The sequence below is a fragment of the Agelaius phoeniceus genome, chromosome 21 (assembly GCF_051311805.1).
Source record: "Agelaius phoeniceus isolate bAgePho1 chromosome 21, bAgePho1.hap1, whole genome shotgun sequence".
Lineage (NCBI taxonomy): Eukaryota > Metazoa > Chordata > Aves > Passeriformes > Icteridae > Agelaius > Agelaius phoeniceus.
The window spans coordinates 1,082,419-1,103,871 of record NC_135285.1 but is presented as its reverse complement, the minus strand read 5'-3'; the positions used below and the strand labels follow the sequence as shown (position 1 = coordinate 1,103,871).

The 21,453-nt window shown below is 49.1% G+C and overlaps 1 protein-coding gene across 15 annotated transcripts in view; it reads left to right on the top strand.

Annotated features, from left to right (window-relative positions):
- The window catches only part of ZNF618 (zinc finger protein 618), a 150,693-nt gene that overhangs the window by 46,147 nt on the left and 83,093 nt on the right, over nt 1–21,453 (top strand). For all 15 annotated transcript variants that reach the window (XM_077188956.1, XM_077188959.1, XM_077188955.1 and 12 more), the window contains exon 2: nt 20,487–20,530. In XM_077188956.1, coding sequence (XP_077045071.1) covers nt 20,487–20,530 — 44 coding nt within the window. The remainder of the gene's footprint in view (nt 1–20,486; nt 20,531–21,453) is intronic.

Here is a 21,453-nt window from a genome sequence, read left to right as displayed (position 1 = left end):
ACCAGGCACGTGATATGGCCAGGATTCATTGATGTTATTTCTTCTTCATTTCATCAAAAAAGGATGAAACTTGCTATGAACAGCAGGATAAAGGCCCATTTGGAGTTGGTTTGTGCCATCCATGTCAGCATCACTGGCTGTGCCATCCTCAGCACCTCAGCTGGGATTAACCCCTCACCTGTGCTGCCCCTTTGGCTGAGGGCATGGCAGGGGCAGGACATGGGGACAGGGGTCTGACCCACTGCTGGGTGCTGCTGCACTGCTGGGTGCCCCCTCTGTGCTGGGCTCCTGCTCCAGGGCTCAGGGATGGGCCAGCCCTGGGGTCCTGTGCCAGCCCTGGGTTCCTGTGCCAGCCCTGGGTGCCCTCTCCAGCCCTGGGGTCCTGTGCCAGCCCTGGGTGCCCTCTCCAGCCCTGGGTGCCCTCTCCAGCCCTGGGGTCCTGTGCCAGCCCTGGGTGCCCTCTCCAGCCCTGGGTTCCTGTGCCAGCCCTGGGTGCCCTCTCCAGCCCTGGGGTCCTGTGCCAGCCCTGGGTGCCCTCTCCAGCCCTGGGTGCCCTCTCCAGCCCTGGGTGCCCTCTCCAGCCCTGGGGTCCTGCTCAGTGAGGCTGCAGAGAGCCCTGGGCTGGCTGTGGTGGGAGGCCCTGCTCTATTTTTGTGGATAATAAAGCTCCTGGTGTGTTCCCACCCCAAGCAGGAGCTGACAGCCATTTTGCTTGTCATTAATAGCACAACTTAATCTCCCAACAAGACTTTTCCTGTGATATTGCTGTAAAACAAAGCAAAACAAAACAACCTTTCTTCCTTCAGTATCTCCATTGCACCACCCCCTCCCAAACAAACACAAAAAATCCCAATTCCTCCTCTCCTCTGACGAACAATGACTCATTCAGATGGGTTTTTTTCCTATTTTCTTGACTGTTTTTTAAATTTATTTTCATTTTGGCCTGTGCCTCAGTGGGGTGGTGCTGGCAGCAGCACCACTGGTGAGGATTGCCCTGCTCCAACCAGCCCCTGCCTCTGACTCTTTCTAACTCTGCCAAAACTTTTTTAAGTGTTTGGACTGAAATTTTCCAAGCCAGGTGTCTGCCCTAGGAAGAAATTTTTTTGGAGAAGCTGCACAAAAACTCTCACTGGCCTGGCTGCTGAATGGGCTCAGAGGAAGGAGAGCTTGCCCACAGTGAGCCCAAAAATGGATGGGGATGGGGAGGAACCCAGCTTTTCTGAGCCCTTAGAGGGGATTTCCTACATTTTCCTGATCTTTAGGAATTGTCGTGGGTTTGAGTCCTTCCCTCCTAAATGTGGTTAAATGTCCCAGGGGTTTGGGGCTGGCACCATCACTGAGCTCTTTGTTTTAGGGAAGGAGGAAAACCATGGCTGGTGTCAAGTGGGAAACTGGGAGAACTTTTTATATTTCAGGGATGTGGCACTGAGGAAAAACACCCTGATCCAGCTGAGTTATTCACCTGGGGAAGTACCTGAGGTGTGAATGCTCAGTTGAGCCTTAGGAGGTGTTGGCTGAGGTGTTGAGCATCCCTACCCAGAACCAGCAAGCAAGGAAAGTACAAATATGGGAGGGGGAAAAAAACCCAACCAGAAAAAAAAGAGAAAATAATCATAATTTCTAGAAAATATTGTAAAAATTCTAACTCTAAGTAAAAAAAAAAAAAAAAACAATGGGGGCCTGACAGAGACCAGCCAAGTCAGTCTGGTTGCTAGAAATTTTAATTTTTTTCCCCCTTATTTTAATTTTTATCTAAATCAGATGGAATACTTGACACATTGAGGGTCCCATGGAAGGAGTGATGTGTGTTCACCACCTCAGGGTCAGAGCACGGGGCAGGCTGGTGGCACCTCAGGGCTGGTGGAATCTCAGGGCTGGTGGCATGTCACACAAATTTTTTGGCAGTTTCTGACTTTCTGATTTTGCAACAGTGTTATTTTTTCAGTGTTGGTTTTAATGTAAACCCTGCATAAAGTTCTGTTTCCAGGATGGGCTTTTAATCCTGGAATCACCTGATGGCACTGACCGTGGTCTGTCAGACTCCCTGGGATTTATGAGCTGTGGGTTGATGCCTTCCCTTGTTTACTTTCTTTCACTTTATCTGCCAATTTCCAGATTCTTTCACATTTTTCCTTTCAACCTAATGCCTTAATTCTGGTGCTTTATTAATCTATCTAATTATGTTGAGTTCAAGTTGTTTGAAATCCACTTATGTTGGTATAGGAAGTACTTACTGTATTAATCAAACGATCCAAGGTGGCTTCTCCTCTGAAGTCCTTAATTTGTGCTATACATATTCCTGCTAATAACATCCAACTTTGTAACAATGCACGTTTCCTCTGGGTTTCCAAGGAGACCCTGAAATACATTAATTCTCTGATTTTTTTCAAGTACACCAATAATTTATGTGGGATTGTGAGATGTTCCCTTGTGTGGACACATCAAACACCAGCAGCCTCTGAAATCCCAGCAATGGTCTTTGTGCAGGGCTGGCAAAAGGGCTGGAGGCAAACAGCTGCTTATCACAGGAACTAGTTCTCTTAAAGATTTCAAATACATACACTTAATAGAAATGTTTTTATTATATATGTTATATATTATATAATACAATATATAATATAGTTGAAATAGCACACTGGATATTTAATATCTGAACAATATAATAAATACAGAAAAAAAAAATTTCTTAGCGATTTAAAATTTTATTTAAATCAGGTTTTAGGAGACAGGTAAGGGAGAGGAGCCTGGGAGGGCTCTTGTTTTGGGTGGGAAGCATCTCTTTTGTGATCAACATTTTGTTTCTCCTCCTGGAGAAACGAGACCTTGGTGGTGCTGGGTTTTGCTGCATGGGTGTATTGGAGCAAACACTGTGGATGAAGCTTTGCTCCATCTCTGCAGGAGCAGAACGGTGTTTCCCACCTGTATTTATTGGATTTTTGTGACTGTTTTCCCTTGCTGGGTCATACAGGCAGTGAAACCTTGGAAAGGGCTGATAGTGGGGGTTTCCCCCAAATTTTGTGTTCCCTGTACACTCCAGCTCTGTGGTGAACACTGGACAGGGGGAAGGTCATCAAAAACCTGCAGAAAGCAAGTTTGTGAGTCAAACTGGAGGTTCCAGGTGTGGGATGTAGCTCTAATTGGATCTGTACACCATTCAGAGCAGCAGAACCAGGGACAGGAAGGTGGCACTGAGTTAATTCTGGCTCTGACAAGCCCTGTTGCTGCTGAGGTTAAATCTCTGGGGTTTGGTTAGAGGAGACCAAAGGATGCTGGGACATCAGAGACAGCACCAGCCACAGTGACTCTGTGGGAATACAGGAGAAGCTGTGGAAATTGGAGGCATTTGGAGGCATTTAGGGCACAATTGGAGGCATTTAGGGCACCAAACAGACTTTGGTTGATGCCTCCAGTCTCTCCACATCCAGAGCCATGTGGTGCCATTGGGAACAGCAGGGAAGTGATGGCACCACTGACAACATGGGGCTGGTGCTGCAGCCTCTGAGAGTGCCCTGCTCTGCCCTGCTCTGCTCTGCAGGCTTTGCCCTGTGCTTGTTTCTGGCATACAAGCCATGGTTTCTGCACAGATCCAAAAGCAGGGCTCTGCAGGAGCTGTGGCACAGGGTTGGCTCATAGGGACAATGAGCATCCCTATGGACACCCATGGCTTTTCCAGACAGCAGTTACCTCAGTAAGGCTTGGGCACTAATTGTTTTCTGCCATCTGTGCTCCTCTGCTGTGGAAGTGGTTGCTTTTCTGCTGGGTGATTTGGGAGCAAGAGTTCTCCCAGCTGGACTGGTCCTTCAGTGTCAGGCACGTTCCAGATGCTAACCCCTGTCCTGGCCTTAAGTGTGTCACTCCAAGAATAGCATTAAGGTTTCAAACTGAAGGAGGGATACTTTTTTAGTGTGTGGTGGTTAATGATTAATTAGGTCAAATTCTCCAAAATTAGACTGCTGGAGAAGGAATGAGCCAGCACTTTGCATTTTGACAAAACCTTATGGCAGAAACTGATGGGGCCTGATTCCACCTCCTCCCTCCTCACACTCTGTCCCATGCCCCAAACTCACTTTTCCCCAGAAGAGGCTCCTTTTAAAAATTGTATCCATTAATATTCCCATTTCCTTTTCCCCCCCCTTTTCAAATCTTGCATTAAACCCCTGTAGATTCTGCTTTAAGTAGGCAATTAAGCTAACAACATAATTATATCCCTTAATGCTCATTTTAACCGGTTTAGAGAAGAAACAAAAGGGGAAAGCAGCTTCAAATATAGGGAAATAAAAGCTCTGTTGTAAAGATATTTTTGATACTTGTGATAATTTGTGCAGAGTGCAGAGTTGGCCCATTAGAGGCTGTGGGGAGGCCTGGAGGTCACATTTAAGAGCCTCACGGGCACTGTGGGCTTTTACCTTCTGAATGTCCTTTTTCTGAACCCTACAAATTTTGGGGCATCCCAGGAGACTCCAGAGTGTGTTCACTTCATATTTGGCTGCGTAGCTGTGGCCTGATAGGATTTTCTCCTTTTTATTCCTTCTGCAATTACTCACCAGAGGCCGAGCGTGAGGCTGCGTGGCGCCGCTCACCACGAGCGAGCGCTGGGAAGGGGCACCAATGGAATGACTGCAGTGGGGCTGGGCCAAGGCTGCCAGGCTCCTCCAGGAGCCCAAGGGTGGCTGTGCCCTTGAGTGTGCCTCCTGTAGAGCAGGAGAACTGCTGTGAGACTGGGTAACTGCTGTGGCTTTGTGCAGAGCACGCAACATCCAAAAATCTGTCTGCAAGGCACAAAATTTTGTGAAGCCCCTTGGAGCTTGGAGCCAAGGAGATGCTTTGGCATCTTGCTGGGGCAGCTGCTGGAGCCTGACTTTCTGAGGTGAGCTGGTGAAAGGCTGAGGGTGCAGCCCCGGCCCAAAAAGCTGTGGACTCTGCTGTCCTTTGTAGAATAGAATAGAATAGAATAGAATAGAATAGAATAGAATAGAATAGAATAGAATAGAATAGAACACAATACAATAGTTTGGGAAGGGACCTTTAAAGCCCATCTCATTCCAATGCCCCTGCATTGAGCAGGGACACCTTCCACTATCCAGGCTGTTCCAAGCCCTGTCCAGCCTGGCCTTGGACACTTCCAGGGATCCAGGGTCAGCCACAGCTTCTCTGGGCAGCCTCTGCCAGTGTTTTATCACACACATTGTAAAAAACATCTCCCTTATATCTAATCTAAATCTCCACTTTTTTAGTTTTAAACCATCTCCTCTTGTCCTATCACTACTGCACTGCTAAAAACTCTATCCCCATTTTTCCTTATAAACTCCATTAAGTATTGAAAAGCCACAGTAAGATCTCCCCAGAGCCTTCTCTTCTCCAGGTGAGCACCCCCAGCTCCCCCAGCCTGGCTCCAGAGCAGAGGGCTCCAGATCTTGGAGCAGCTCCTCTGGATCTCTGCAGCAGCTCCAGCTCCTCCCTGTGCTGGGCCAGGGCTGGGGCAGCTCTGCAGGTGGGGTCTCACCTGAGCACAGGAGCAGAATCCCCCCTGCCCTGCTGCCCACAGTGCTGGGGCATCAACCCAGGATGTGTTTGGCTTCTGGGCTGTGTGTTCACCTCCCCTGTCCTTCATTCCCTCGCAGTGCAGGAGCCTCCGAGCAGCCTGGCCTGTGTCTGGGGCTCATGGGACAGGGGGCTCAGAGCTGGGGGCTCCTGTCTCCTGTGACAGAGCCCATCTGGCTTTGGTGAGGAGCAACATGGTCCCTCCCAGGAATGGGCTTGGAGGGTTGCAGTTGGCAGAAGAATCCCATGAGATTCATTGGCTACTGGCTTTTTATCTGTGGAATAACTGCTAGATAAGGAAGGGAAGGAATTGGATGGATGGATGGATGGATGGATGGATGGATGGATGGATGGATGATGGATGGATGGATGGGTGGATGGATGGTGAATGGATGGATGATGAATGGATGGATGGATGATGAATGGATGGATGGATGGATGATGGATGGATGGATGGATGGATGGATGGATGGATGGATGGATGGATGATGGATGGATGGATGGATGGATGTATGGATGGATGGATGGATGATGGATGGATGATGGATGGATGGATGATGGATGGATGGATGGATGGATGATGGAAGGATGGATGGATGATGGATGGGTGATGGATGGATGGATGATGGATGGATGGATGGATGGATGGATGGATGGATGGATGGATGGATGATGGATGGATGATGGATGGATGGATGGATGGATGATGGAAGGATGGATGGATGATGGATGGATGGATGGATGGATGGATGATGGATGGATGGATGGATGGATGGATGGATGGATGGATGGATGGATGATGGATGATGGATGGATGGATGATGGATGGATGGATGGATGGATGGATGGATGGATGGATGGATGGATGGATGATGGATGGATGGATGGATGATGGATGATGGATGGATGGATGGATGGATGGATGATGGATGGATGGATGGATGATGGATGGATGGATGGATGGATGGATGATGGATGGATGATGGATGGATGGATGGATGGATGATGGAAGGATGGATGGATGATGGATGGATGGATGGATGGATGGATGGATGGATGATGGATGGATGGATGGATGGATGGATGGATGATGGAAGGATGGATGGATGATGGATGGATGATGGATGGATGATGGATGGATGGATGGATGGATGATGGATGGATGGATGGATGGATGGATGGATGGATGGATGGATGATGGAAGGATGGATGGATGGATGGATGGATGGATGGATGGATGGATGATGGATGGATGGATGATGGATGGATGGATGGATGGATGGATGGATGGATGGATGATGGATGGATGGATGGATGATGGATGATGGATGGATGATGGATGATGGATGATGGATGGATGGATGGATGGATGATGGATGGATGGATGGATGGATGATGGATGGATGATGGATGGATGGATGGATGGATGGATGATGGAAGGATGGATGGATGATGGATGGATGGATGGATGGATGGATGGATGGATGGATGGATGGATGGATGATGGAAGGATGGATGGATGATGGATGGATGATGGATGGATGATGGATGGATGGATGGATGGATGATGGATGGATGATGGATGGATGGATGGATGGATGGATGGATGGATGGATGGATGGATGATGGAAGGATGGATGGATGGATGGATGGATGGATGGATGGATGATGGATGGATGGATGATGGATGGATGGATGGATGGATGATGGATGGATGGATGATGGAAGGATGGATGGATGATGGATGGATGGATGGATGGATGGATGGATGGATGGATGGATGGATGATGGATGGATGGATGATGGATTGATGATGGATGGATGATGGATGGATGATGGATGATGGATGGATGATGGAAGGATGATGGATGGATGGATGGATGGATGGATGATGGATGGATGGATGGATGGATGGATGGATGGATGGATGATGGATGGATGGATGGATGATGGATGGATGGATGGATGGATGGATGGATGGATGGATGGATGGATGATGGATGGATGGATGGATGGATGGATGGATGGATGGATGGATGGATGATGGATTGATGATGGATGGATGATGGATGGATGATGGATGATGGATGGATTGTAGATGTTGCTCTTGTTTGAGCAGTATCTATTGCATGTCTGTTAATCACCACAGAATCATGGAATCGTTTTGGCTGGAAAAGCCCCCTAAGATCTTCAAGTCCAGCTATGGAGCCAGCACTGCCCAGCCAACGCTGCCCCACAGTGGGAGAGCAGGGACTGTTTCCAGTGTCACACCCTGCGTTATCCCCAGTCCCAGCTCAGTCATGGCAGGTGTTCAGTGTGTCCTGGCAGGGTAAAGCTTGTCCATGGGACACTGCTGGGCTCCTGAGCCTGTGCCCAAACAGGCTGGAGCAATCTGACCTGTGCAGCCCTCTGAGCCTGATTATGGGTTTCCCTCTCCACCAAAGCCCCGTACTGTGGTGCTTTGCCAGGACCTCAGAGCAGCTCTAAACACTGTCCTGGCTCCAGCCTGGCCCCAGCTCACCCCACAGAGGTGTGGCACAGTGGGTGAGGTGATGTATGGCATTTGTGAGGAGCTAGAGATGCCCAAATTCAGTTTTCATTTCAACACAATAAGATGCTTTGGAGCGTTTGCAATGGTGCAGCTCTCCCAGGCTCTCCATCCTCCCTGGGCCTGGGGCTTTGCTCCAGGCTCCCTCCAGAGGCTTTCCCCATAACTCAAGAACATCCTGTGCCCTCCTTTGTGTTTAGGACCATGTGGAGGCAAAGTGCATCAAAGCAGAGGTCCCTTACCCAGGATGGAATGTGGGGATTGGAGAACAGTCCCCAGTATTCCCCTGTTCTATACAGATGCTTTGAACTGTCACAGCTTCCCATACACTGAATCCACACTTGGAATGTTATGTGCAGAAAACAATTCTTAGGTGAAATTCTCAGATGTTTGAGTAATTCAGTGAAGATGCTCACAGCCAGTCCCAAAATCAGTGACACACCATGGTCCTTGGGTACAAACATGCATCTAGAAAGAATCTATGGCTGCTGAGGTTATCCATGAGCTGGGTGGCAGATAAAGCACCAAGGTGTCTGGAATGAAGTGTAGGTGAGCATCAGTTCCTTTCTGAGAAGAGCCTGTGGAATGTGACACACATTTATCTTTTGCCAGCCCAGCATCTGCTGCAGTTGGTGCTCCCAGGCCACTGGAGCAGGCTGGTGTCCAGAGGCTCTCTGGGGGCATCTGGAGGAGGAAACGGCCCTTGGCCTGATATTTGTTCATCCAAAGGGTCACAGATCCATGAGTTCATTGCTCCCTTCTCAGCCTGGAAACCCAACCAGCCCTGTCCAGCTCTGGCAGCACCAGCCTGTGCTGCCTAACCCCAGATTCCATTTGAGAATTGACCATTAATGGTGGCCTTGGGGATTTCTCTCTCATCCTTTGACCCGACCCTGGGCTGTACCAGAATTCTGGGGAGCCAATTTCACTTTCTGGCTTTTCTTCCTCAGGGTTTGCAGCAGCTGCTGGCCCACAGATGGGCAGAGGGCTTATGGTGCTGCCTGCAAAATTCAGCCCCAAAAGGGATCCTGTAGGAACACTGGTACCTTTTTTTGCATCTCATTGGAGGTTTTCCAAGACAAATCTGTCCACTCTGCAAGGCTGTGCAAATAATTGATATTCTTGGTTTTCCTGAAGCTCTGAAAAATTGAAAAATTCTTTTTTCAGACTGAGCCGGAAGAAAAATAGATTGATTTGATTTTTTTTTTATTGCCCAGGAAATAAAGAATATCTATTTGGGTTTCATAGGCTCAAGTCAAACAGAATCTGGGGCTTGTAAGTGCTTCATTTAGATTTGGAGCACATCTTACAGTTCTTGCTTTAAAAATACTTATAGGATGTATTTTGCCTGTATGAATCAGAAAATTTTAAATGTCAGGGACTGTGTCACTTCCAGTTTTTGAAAATCAGTGTCTTACTCTGCTGTGTGAATGGTGCAGCAGAAATGATACCAACCCATGCCATGATCTCACTGCAGCTCCACTTTGGGCTGGAAATAATTTCCCAGCAGCTCTGTGCCCTCATTTGTTTCAGCTCCAGGAATGATGGAGACCCTGGTTGGGGTCAGTGATGTTTGTCCCCCACAAACTGCTTGAAAATCCCTTTCCTTAGCCCAAACAATTGCTCAGAGGTGGAGATTTGGGAGTGAGAAAGTGCAGGTCGATAGTCCTTGGTGACCTCCTGCTCTCCCCAGTGCCATGCCTGGGTGGAGGGTTCTGGGGAAGGGCTGAGGGTCCCATCCCTGTGCCCTGGGACAGTGTTTGGGGTGTCTGGGCAGGGGGAGATGATGCTGCAGCTTTCACAGCTCAAATGGACCAGGAAATGCTGTTTTCCTTCTTTACTTTCCAAACCACCATCGTTCTTGGGAAGCCAGCAAAGCCACACTCCCTTGGGGACACCAGTTTGGCCTTACTGGGGGTTTTGGTAGTTTTTATTTAGATTTCTTTTTTTTTTCCAAACTTTTTTTAAATCTTGGAGGTTTGTTTGTTTATTTGTTGATTTAGATCTGCTCGGGAAGTCGATTTGGTGATATTTATAGGATTTGTGGTTGGCTGATGGGAGTTATTTTGCAAGCAGAATTTCTAAGAATTCTACTTTCAGCCTGCTTTTTCTCCAACTTCATTTCCTCCCTTTTTTCTCTTTTTACTATTTTTTACTTGTTTTTTTTCTTATTTTTTTGGTTTTTGACGGAGCCAAGCAGACTAAACCCTTTCTGAATTTCCCCCCTGTAATTACTGCTCTTTTTTAAGTTTGAAGAAATTACCCAGCTTTGTGTGCCTTCCCCCTTTTTTACTTTTAGACCGATGTGGTTTGACTTTTTTTCCCTTTCCAAAGTAAAATTACCACCATTTCATGCTATTTGAACAAACCAATCATACAAAACTGGGAGAGAAGGTGAAGTCCCACAGTTACCCATCCAATGGAGAATGTTTTCGTTTCAACCTCACAGCTGTCTATAAATGCTACATGGGATTTTTTTTTTTTTATTAGGATAAAATTTATATTTTACAAGGTTAAAATTGATGTTTTGCAAATGCAAAGCCTTTCCCACAGCATTGGAAGGAGGTCTTGAGTGCCAGCCCTGGAGGGGATCCTTGGCTGAGGCTGAACCTCCTCATGGTGCTGTTCCTGACACCTTCTCACTGCAATATTTATCAAATTATGCATTTCTTTTTCTATTCTAGATCAAATTTTCTGCCTTGAATTGTAATTTTCAAGTGTTTAAATTTTCATTGCTTACCTCAGACTGAAGCTGAACATTTGCAGCACGTTGCATTCTCTGCAGTGCTGTTTGCTACAGAGGGACCTAAAGCATTCTTCAAAATTGACCAAAAAAGGAGATAAAACCAACCTCAAAAGGTACAATTCTGCCCATGGGTGCCATGACTCCCACTGACACCCAAATGGCTGAGCTGGGAGCTGGAGCAGCTCCCTGGGGGACACTCCACAGCCTCTGCAGGTTTGAAGGGCAGAGTCTCAGCCTTATCAAAGCTTCTTCCCCAGCAGCCCCTCTTGGCTCTGGGATCCACCACGGGCATGTCCCCCCAGTGCCTGCCCTCTGAGCATGAGCTGGGCACCAGCTGGGGCAGGGTCTCAGTTTTCTTGGAGTGCTGGGTCTGTTCCCAGAGGTCCATCCCTGTGTCTGTGTCTGTGCTGCTGGGAGCACCAAGGGCTCTCTGAGCTTCCCTGGCCAGAGAGGAGGTGCCTCTGGATTTTCCTCTACACACAGGCTTGGCTGTTTTTTCCTCAGGATCCTTTGTAAGGCTCAGGGAGAGGGATTGGAGCCTCTGCAGGAGCTCAAGGTCCAGCTGGGCCTGGCTCTGCCGGGCCTGGCCCTGTTGGGCCCGGCTCTGCTGGGCCGTGCTGCTGGCAGAACTTGTCCAGCTCCCAGGTGTGTCAGGTGCTGAGGGCATGGCTGCTGTGGGTTGTGCCCTCCTTGCCTGTGTGCTGGGCTTTGGCCACCCCTCTGTGGGAGCTCCAGGCTCTCCTGGCTGGGCTGCACCTCAGGCAAACCCCCTGAGCCCCAGGGCTGCCACCTCCCCCAGCCCTGCCTGAGGGCCCTGCCCATTCCCAGCCCTGCCCTGCACAGACTCACTCTGGGTGGATGGAGCTGGTCATGCAGGAGAAGGGGGCTCCCTGGCCTGCCTCCCCTCAGCTGAGCTGTGCCGAGGGAATAAATGAATCCCAGAGTGCTTTGGATTGGGAGGGACCTTAGGGATCACCTCCTTCCAGCTTCCTGTGGGGACACCCTCACTATCCAGCACAGCTCCTCTGGGCACCCTGTGCCAGGGCCTGCCCACCCTGCCAGGGAACAATTCCTAATTCCCAATATCCCATCCATCCCTGCCCTCTGGCAGTGGGAGCCATTCCCTGGGTCCTGTCCCTCCATCCCTTGTCCCCAGTCCCTCTCCAGCTCTCCTGGAGCCCCTTTAGGCCCTGGCAGGGGCTCTGAGCTCTCCCTGGAGCTTCTCCTCTCCAGGTGAGCACCCCCAGCTCTCCCAGCCTGGCTCCAGAGCAGAGGCTCCAGCCCTGGAGCAGCTCCATGGCCTCCTCTGGACTGGATTCAGGACTTCCCTGTGGCAGAGAGCCCAGAGGTGGGCACAGAGCTCCAGGTGGGTCTCAGGAGAGTGGGAGGAAGGAGGAGAATTAATCCCTGCCTTGGCCACGTTGCTGGGATGAGCCCAGGACAGCAGAGCCTGTGCCTGTGCTCCCAGCCCGCTCTGCTGGGGATGTGGCTGCCCCAAACCCAACTTCAGCCCTTTCCCACCCATCCCTTCACCCTGGGGCTGGGAAGGGCTGGAGCTGCCAGGGGAAGGTTCCTGGCAGTCCCTGTGTGCAGTGGAGCCCTCACAGCCCTGTCAGATGTTCCATGGCAGAGGCTGGAGGTGCAGAACTCCCAAACAAAATGTGTTGAACAAGACTGGGATTCCCTGGATAAATAAGTCCTATTTTAATTTTTTTCCCTGTGTGCATTCATAGCTTACTAGATATGTTTGTTTTATCAACTTGGAAAAGTGCCCAGGATTTTTTAAAAAATTGATTTCCTGAGAGTTTCCTGTGAAACTGGAAGCCTGGAAAAACGGGTGGATTTCTGAAATGCTATCTCATGGCTCCTTCGCCCCTTTTTTCTCCCCCCAAGTAAAAAACAACAATACCTTCTTCCCCCCCAAGGTTTCATTCCATATACATTTATTCTTTAAAAATATTTCCAGCTGTTTCTTTTGCTGGGAAACTCATACCATCTGTAAACAACTGCTCAATTCACATAATTCTGTTGTTTTGCCCGGTCACTCTTATTTTCCAGCTTTTATAATATGAGAGTTCAGAGTAATCAGTAATGCCTTTTCTCCTCTTCACCCTCAATTTGATTATTTTTCTCATAAAGAACAGAGTAAGGAGAGCACTGAGCAACAGGAGATGGAAAAAATATTTTGATTACTTTTCAGTTGCTTATAATCAAGGAGTAACTCTTTAAATCCAGACCAATTTGCTGCATTGATTTATTCATAATTTTAATTTCATGACTGTTTCAGGGAAAAACAAAAGTACGTGAGGTTGAAGCTTTTTAATACTGGTTTAAACATTTGTAGTTTTAGGTTAAAATTTATTTAATGTTCCCTTTCTTCGGTTACTTCTGCTGGCATGTGCTGCTTGAATCTCCCCGGGCTGCCAGGGGAGAAAAACTGAAATTCAAAGCACAAATTCTGCCAGCACTTTCAACAAGTTCATAAAATTACTCATATGAATATTCCCTTGACTCAGAGGTGACTGCTCACAGCCCCTTTCTGGGGCTAGCTGGAGTGTGGGAGCTGGGAGTGGGTGGCAGGGACACCTGAATCCTTTGGGGCAGGATTGTGCCATTTCCTGGGACCCAGCACCCGCCCAGGCCGGGCCATCGTGGTGGGATTCTTCCCTGCCTTGCTGATTTTGGTGTTTCCCCCTCAAGTTCCAGCCCCACGTGTGCCTTTTCCAGCAGAAATTCGACCTTTTATGTTTAAAACTCTCCAGAAGAACTTTTAATTCTTGGTTACAGAGGCAGCTCTGAAATGAGGTGGATGGAGGCAGCACACCCAGGGTAGGAAATGAAGGTTATAAAATGGGGAGATAATAAACAGTAGACAAGAAGTAAATCCAGTGAAGCTGAATGAGAAGAATTTTTAGACTTTGTGATTTTTTTATTAGTGTTTTTTGCCTACCTATAGTTTTAACATCCATGGTGCAACTTGTTCTGTCCCAGACCAGAATGTGGGGAGAAGCCTGAGGGAACCCAGTTTGCAAGACCAAACAAAAAAAAAAACCCCAACCAAAACAAAAACAAAACAAAACCCAAAACAAAAACAGAAAACCAAACCAAAACAAAAAGAAACATTTAAAAGAAAAATAATTCTCCTGCCAATACAAAGAGAATTGAAATCAGCAGAGTGAGGGCCCCTGGGCTGAGTCTGAAGTGTCACAGCCAGAGCAGAGGGGATCATTCCCATTTTGGCTTCCTCAGTGGGACCCAGTGCTCACAGTTAACCTTTGTGTTGGGCTGATCCACCCCCTCACTGGGTTTGTCATTAGTGTTTCTTATTAATTAGTAATTGGGGGCACCTTGTGGCATGAGGAACAGCTGTTAATGATCCCCAGGGATAATTAACCCGGGGATGGCACTGCAGCAGGGGCACCTCACAGCCCAGCTGGGGCTGGGCCAGCCCTGCCTTCCCCTGGGGTGGCTGGCCAGGGGCTGGAGCCCAGGGCTGCAGGGGAAGGTGCTGGGTGGCCCTGCCCCAGTGCTGATCCTGCAGTGCCACAGCTCTGTGGTGTTCCCTGCTTTTGGGTCCCCCTGGACATGTGTCCCCCTCAGGGTGGTGGCCAGGCTGGGCTGATGCTGTGCTCCCAGCCAGAACCTGCTCTGATTTGTTTCAGGCTCAGCCACCATCTCCAGCAGCTGTTCATTTGCATGTGGTGGAGGTGCTCATAGGGGTGAGGTGGATGCTCAGTAACCTCAATCCAAACCTGGATTTTGGCCTGCTCAGACACTGTCCAGACACAAAATGTCAGGGGCACCACGTGGGAAGTGCTGGGCTCCCTGTGTCGCCAGGCTGCAGCACTGGGATGCTCTGTGTGTCGCCACTGGGGTGCTGGGGACAGATTGTGTCCCTGTAGGTCACAGTCACCTTGGTGCCTTCCCCTGGCTGGACTTGTCTGGAGGTCTCAAAGCACCTCTTCTGTAGCATCCCATGGATTTTTACTCTTCCTGAAGCTTGGCCTGTGATGGGCATGGCCAGGAGTAATGAGCACCTTCCTCTGGTACTGGAGACCCTCCTGAGCTGTGCTGGAGCCCAGGTGTGGGCAGCAGTCCCACAGGGATGGTCCCTGGAGCTGTGCTGGAGCCCAGGTGTGGGCACCAGTCACACAGGGATGGTCCCTGGAGCTGTTCTAGAGCCCAGATGTGGGCACCAGTCACACAGGGATGGTCCCTGGAGCTTTGCTGCAGCCCAGGTGTGGGCACCAGTCACACAGGGATGGTCCCTGGAGCTGTGCTGGAGCCCAGGTGTGGGCACCAGTCACACAGGGATGGTCCCTGGAGCTGTTCTAGAGCCCAGGTGTGGGCACCAGTCACACAGGGATGGTCCCTGGAGCTGTTCTAGAGCCCAGGTGTGGGCACCAGTCACACAGGGATGGTCCCTGAAGCTGTTCTAGAGCCCAGGTGTGGGCAGCAGTCACACAGGGATGGTCCCTGGAGCTGTTCTAGAGCCCAGGTGTGGGCACCAGTCACACAGGGATGGTCCCTGGAGCTGTGCTGCAGCCCAGGTGTGGGCAGCAGTCACACAGGGATGGTCCCTGGAGCTGTGCTGCAGCCCAGGTGTGGGCAGCAGTCACACAGGGATGATCCCTGGAGCTGTTCTAGAGCCCAGGTGTGAGCACCAGTCACACAGGGATGGTCCCTGGCTGTGTGGGACCATCCTGTCCCAGATGTCCCCTGGCTCTGGCAGCAGAGCGTCTGTGCCTGCCGTGGGAGTCTCTGCCTTTGCCTTCTGCTGCCCTCAAGCAGCAAACCCCCCACGGGCTCATCTCAGAGGGCTCTAAACTCTCAGATGTTGCTGTTTACTGCTGGGCTCTCGTGTTGGAACAGGGAACAAGCACTGGCTGCAGCTGAGCACAAGGGTGAGATTCCCCTGGCTGCTCCCAAGGAATTCTGACACAAGCTGCCACCAGCATCCCCACCCCAGGTGTTGCCCCATGGCAAACATGGGGGAGATTGCAGACCCCACAGTGGATTTTGGGGGTTGGGGAACCCTCACTCCAGGGCTTGGTTCAGCTGTGGGACCGGGCAGATGCCTCAGGGAGAGCTCCCATTTCCTCCTTGCAGATATTTTTTTTTATTATTATTATTATTTTGGTTGTTTCTTGAGGGGAAGCTGCAGCTGAGGAAATAGGCAGCACATTCCTCCAGCCCCAGGAACTGTCTTGTTCCCAAGTGGAAAATTCATCCCTTTTGGAGGCTGCTCTGATGGATTGGCAAAGGCAAAGGATGAGGAGGGGATGAGCCACAGCAGCCAAAGGCAGTGGGGATCTTTATCTTTCTCCTTCAGGCAGGGGATGCCCTGGCTCTGGAACCAGAAGAAACAGCCTTAAATTGCACCAGGGAAGGTGTAGGTTTGATATTAGGAAGAATTTCCTCATGAAAAGGGTGGCTAGGCATGGGAACAGCTGCGTGGGGCAGTGGTGGAGTCACCATCCCTGGAAAGGTTCCAGTGTGGATGTGGCACGTGGGGACAGGGGTTAGTGCTGGCCTTGGCACTGCTGGGGAATAGTTGGACTCTGATCTCAGAGGGCTTTTCCAACCTCAAGGATTCCATGGTTCTGTGGAGCACAGCTCTGCCTGGACCAGCCCTGGGCTCAGCCTTGTTTCCCTCTTTGGCCTTGGGGTTCCTCAGCACCCGCTGTGCTGGCAGGAGGAAGCAGAAATCCAGATTAAAAAGGGGCACGGGCACATTTATGGGTCCTTGTGCTCTGCAGATGTTTTGGTGTGATGTGGAGCTGCTCTGCTGTTTTTCCCCCTCCTATTTAATAAAATTTAAATAGGAAACTGCCGTGTCTTGCCCTTTGTTTAAAGAAGAGAAAAAAGAAAAAAAAAAAAAAGCACTTCCTGCATTTTCTGTGGCTCTGAAGTTAATAACCCCAGACAGCACAGGTAGCAGGCCTGCAGTTATTTTTATGGCACATTCCTATGTCAGACCTGTTTTCAGTTTCTTCTCCTTTGCCAAATTTTAATTATTTGGGGTGAAATTTTCCATGCTGGGTGCTGCTGTCTCCTTCCAAAATTGAATGTGTGGTTTGTGTTTGGACAAAAATTACTCAGGTGTCTCTGGGAATGCGTTTGGGGGAAGCAGGGTGGGGGTTTTGGGTTTTTTCCTTTTATTTTCCCTCAGGTAAACAAACAACTCTGCCCTTTTCCCTCTGCAGAGGGAAAGTGCTGTGGGAGAAGGGTGAGAGGGGTCTGCTTCTCCTGCAACCCCCAGGTAGAATTAGGGACCTGTCCCTTTGGGATGGGGTTCAGAGGCAAATCATAGGGGTGGCTGTGTCTGAATAAAGAAATAAATACATGGATTGAGCCCCTTTTTCCCCTGAGAAGGGTTGTGGCAGTGCTTGGGGGTATCCCAGTGCCCCCATCCCATCCATGGGAGCTGATCCGAGCATGGATGCAAATCCAAGTGATTTGAATAATTGTTTCTAATCATAATTGAAGTGATCAGGCAGAAGGCCTGTGCTTAAATCATCTGAAATCTCATTTCACATTTTTATTGCTTTAAGTTATTTTTGAGTTTTGCTGTAACTGTTAAAATGTTGGGGTTTTTTCCCAATATAGTGTAGCCCTCTCGATAAACATGGATTTCTCAGGTCAGTTTTACATCTGCTTGGACTCCTATTTTTTGACATGTTATCCTGTTAGGAGATGTTGACTGATACATTTCTTAATTATCACATGATTTACTTTTTGCTTACAACTCGAGTTGAGGAGCATATGGCCTGAAACCACATTCTGCTTGTGTGCATTTTCATTTAAAGGATATTTATTAGCATTAGTTAAACAAAACTCCCCTAAATGCACCCAATATGTAGAAAAGCAACTTCAGGCAGTAACATTTTGAATTGTAAATGATTTTATGGGGCAGATTGTGTGACATTTTCCAGCCTGTTCCAGCACCCTACATCCGGCCTCCCTGCTCATCAGCAGAAGAAAATTCTGCTCCTCTCCTTTTTCAATTAGAAATTAGGAAATCACCAAAATCAATTCTTTGGGTAAATGGGAGTGCAGGAGATTCTAAAGGAGCACAGGAGATTTCTGTTCCCCTCCACAAAGGTGTTACTTTGTTGGGGGCTGCTCTGACTTGTTTTGGCACATTCTGGTTAAACAGTGATTTCCAGCCTTTCACCCCTCCCCTTCCTCGTGGCATTTTAGTCCTCAAATGCCACTTTTTAGAATTTAGGTGGGATGTTTTAGATTAGATGGATTTTATTTTTGAAGGAACAGGCTGGGAGAGCTGGGGGTGCTCACCTGGAGAGGAGAAGCTCCAGGGAGAACTCAGAGCCCCTGCCAGGGCCTAAAGGGGCTCCAGGAGAGCTGGAGAGGGACTGGGGACAAGGGATGGAGGGACAGGACCCAGGGAATGGCTCCCACTGCCAGAGGGCAGGGCTGGATGGGATATTGGGAATTAGGAATTGTTCCCTGTGAGGGTGGGCAGGCCCTGGCACAGGTGCCCAGAGCAGCTGGGGCTGCCCCTGGATCCCTGGCAGTGCCCAAGGCCAGGCTGGACAGGGCTGGGAGCAGCCTGGGACAGTGGGAGGTGTCCCTGCCATGGCAGGGGTGGCACTGGGTGATCCTTAAGGTCCCTCCCACCCCAAAGCAGTGTGGGATTCTGTGGATTTGTGTATTTCAGCATTCAGAAACATTTAAGGCTTGGTCTGATCTCATTCAGGCTTAGCTGGGTGTTTTTGTCTAATGGATCATCTCCAGCAGCACCCTGGCTGGGTGAAACCATTGAGATGAGAGCCCTTACCTGTTGTGGTTCCTTTTTTTCTCATTTTCTCTTTTAAAATAAGGAAACTCCCAGCAGTGGGGATTGTTGGGGTGTCTATGCAGGGCCAGGGCTGGGTTCCATCATCCTCATGGCTCAGAATATCCTTCCAGCTCCAGATATTCCATGGTTCCATGATTCAGCAGGTGCTTTTCCCATGGAAGTCTCATGGCAGGAGCCTCACAAGGTCCCTGTGATCCAAGATGTGGCTCCTGGCTTGTGTGAGCTTGGGTTGTGCACAAATCCCTTTGTACAGGCAGGAATTGTGAGTTTCCCATCTCTGGGATCCTCAGCACCCCAACAAAGTTTCTGCCCTGGCTCTGTATTAAATCTCCTTTTTCCCCTTTTCCCCCTTTTCCTTGTACACAGATCTAATCTTCTAGAAAATGCCCCAAAGGTTTGAGCAATCTACCAGTTGTAGGAACCCATAAAGCTTTTTTTCCTTTTTTTTCCATTGTGTAAGCATGACAAATCATTAATTTTTGATTGATTGCTTTGAATTATGGGTGCTCTGACATCCTTTCTGTAGCTGAACAGCTGTATAACAAATGAACATATCAGTGCTCACAAAAGATTGGAGATCTAACAGAAGCAATTACATTGTCAGCTCCTCCCTTCTGGCTTTTCCCAGGCAATGGAGAGAAGAAATTTTTTAACAGAAATTCCTCAAGTGGCTCACAATAATAATAATAATCATCATCATAATCATCATAACAAAATACCTTTTTGTAATTGAATTAGATTTTTATCTCTTCATTTCCAGTGGATTTCATATCCCTTCAGAAACCAGGTTGTGTTTCTGCTTTATGTAACTTGGACAATCCCTTTGAAGAAAATTTTACATGAAGAATTAAAAAAATAAAATCAAATTGCAATTTTTTTGGTTGCTATTCCTTTAAGATTTCAGAATTGCACCAGTGCACTAAATGTGACCTCCATAACTTTTAAATTAAGAATTTATGCTGGCTTGAAATTTATGAAATATTTCAGCATGAAAGAAAGCCTTTTTCCCTCAGGAAAATTGAGCAATAAATCATAGCACTCTCGATTTACTGCCCTACAGCCAGCCAAAGATAGGATTTTTTTCCTTCCCCCCTTCGTTCTGAAAAAAAAAAATATAAAAAAAATGTAATCATATAAGACAGCTTAGCTGCTATCCTCCCACTCTCTAGAATTTTTAATTTCAGCTGTTTCTGCTTGGATTTATTTCCAATATTCCTGCTCGGCTTTTCAATTTCCTCAGTTATTAAATTTTAATTCAGTGCATTAGCATTTAAATTAAAAAAGGGTTTATTTTATCGAAATCGTTGGCTGGCCCCCATCCTGCTGCACATGAATTGCCTGTTTCTGCCATTTGCACAAAATGTGAAATGCAGCTAATATCTTTTAACTTGTATTTGCACAAATTCAGAAATAAAATTTCTGGGATTGGAATAATATTGTCTTTCCAAGGAAGGCTCTCATCAGTGAGCTGGGGAAGAGGCAAGAGGAGACCCCAGGCCCTCCCTGCTCAGCCCAGCCAGGGCCTGCAGGGGCTAATTAGGACACAGGGCTAATGAGGGGAGGTGTTGGGCCTGGAGGGAGCCATTCCTGCGTGGACATTGGGACAATTTGGCCATTCCTGATTTCCCACCTGGCTCTGCATGCCAGGGATCACTGCTTGAGCCTCGGGTGGGGATGGGCTGGGGAGGCTCAGACCCTGCCCAGCCCCGACACCCCGGGCTCAGAGCTGGGCCTGGGGCATGTGTGCAGCTCTGGGGAACCCCAGGTTTGGGCTGAAGAGCAGCCTCATCCTTCTGAAGCTAACCAGCTCTTCTGTTTTGATCTCCTAGGCCGAGGAGAGCAACAGCAGCGGGCGGAGGAGCTCTTCCAGCAGGTAGGGCTGGGATGTGCTGGGTGGGTCAGCTCTGCTCAGGTGTGCTCTCCACCCTGGAGGTGGGGTGGCCAAAGGTGGGATGGGTGTCAGAGCTGACAGAGTGTCCATGCAGCCCTCTTTGGATATGGCTGGGAGGGTGGATGTGGGAGGCTGGCCTCATCCTGGCACTGGGGACTGAAAGCAGAGGTGGTTTGTGTGTGCTGTGGGGAGTTCCAGCTGAGTGCCCCCTTGGGCTGTGCAGACCTTTCTGTCCTTCAGAAGGAGAGGAGAGAGCTGTCCCACCACCCCATTCCCCTGTGATCCCACTGAGAGGTGTCTCTGCTGCTCCCACTCTGGAGAGGGACATGCTCAGGTGGGTCTGCCCTGGGCTGTGGCCTCACAGAATCACTGGGTTGGAAGAGACCTTCAAGGTCATCGAGTCCATCCCAGTCCCAACACCTCAACTCAACCCTGGCACCCAGTGCCACATCCAGGCTTTGTTAAACACACCCAGGGATGGGGACTCCTCCTGTCCCCTCCAGGGCCTTGAAAGCACTGTGAAAGTTTCATTCCTTAGATAAAACTCATCCTGCTGTGTAAAAGCACATCCAGAGAGATCTGGGAACTGCTGTGGTGCTGATGCCCTCCCTGCCTCCCACTGCTGACTGTGCAGCCCCTGCTGGGTCTGATGCTCCCACCATGCTGGCTGGTCCCTGCCCAGTGCCCCAGCTCTGCCAATGGCATTTCAGGACAAAATCCCCTCCTTCCTGGCAGCTTTTTGTCCAGTTGGCACTGCTTGGCATTGAACACATCTGGGGTGCCCCTGAACAGGGCAGAGAGGAACACTGGGTGTCTGTCACAGGAGAAGACTTCTCTGTCTCACTTTGGGGGTGGCTCACCCATGGCCCAGCAGTGCTGGCTCACTGGCAATCAGCCTGAAGAAA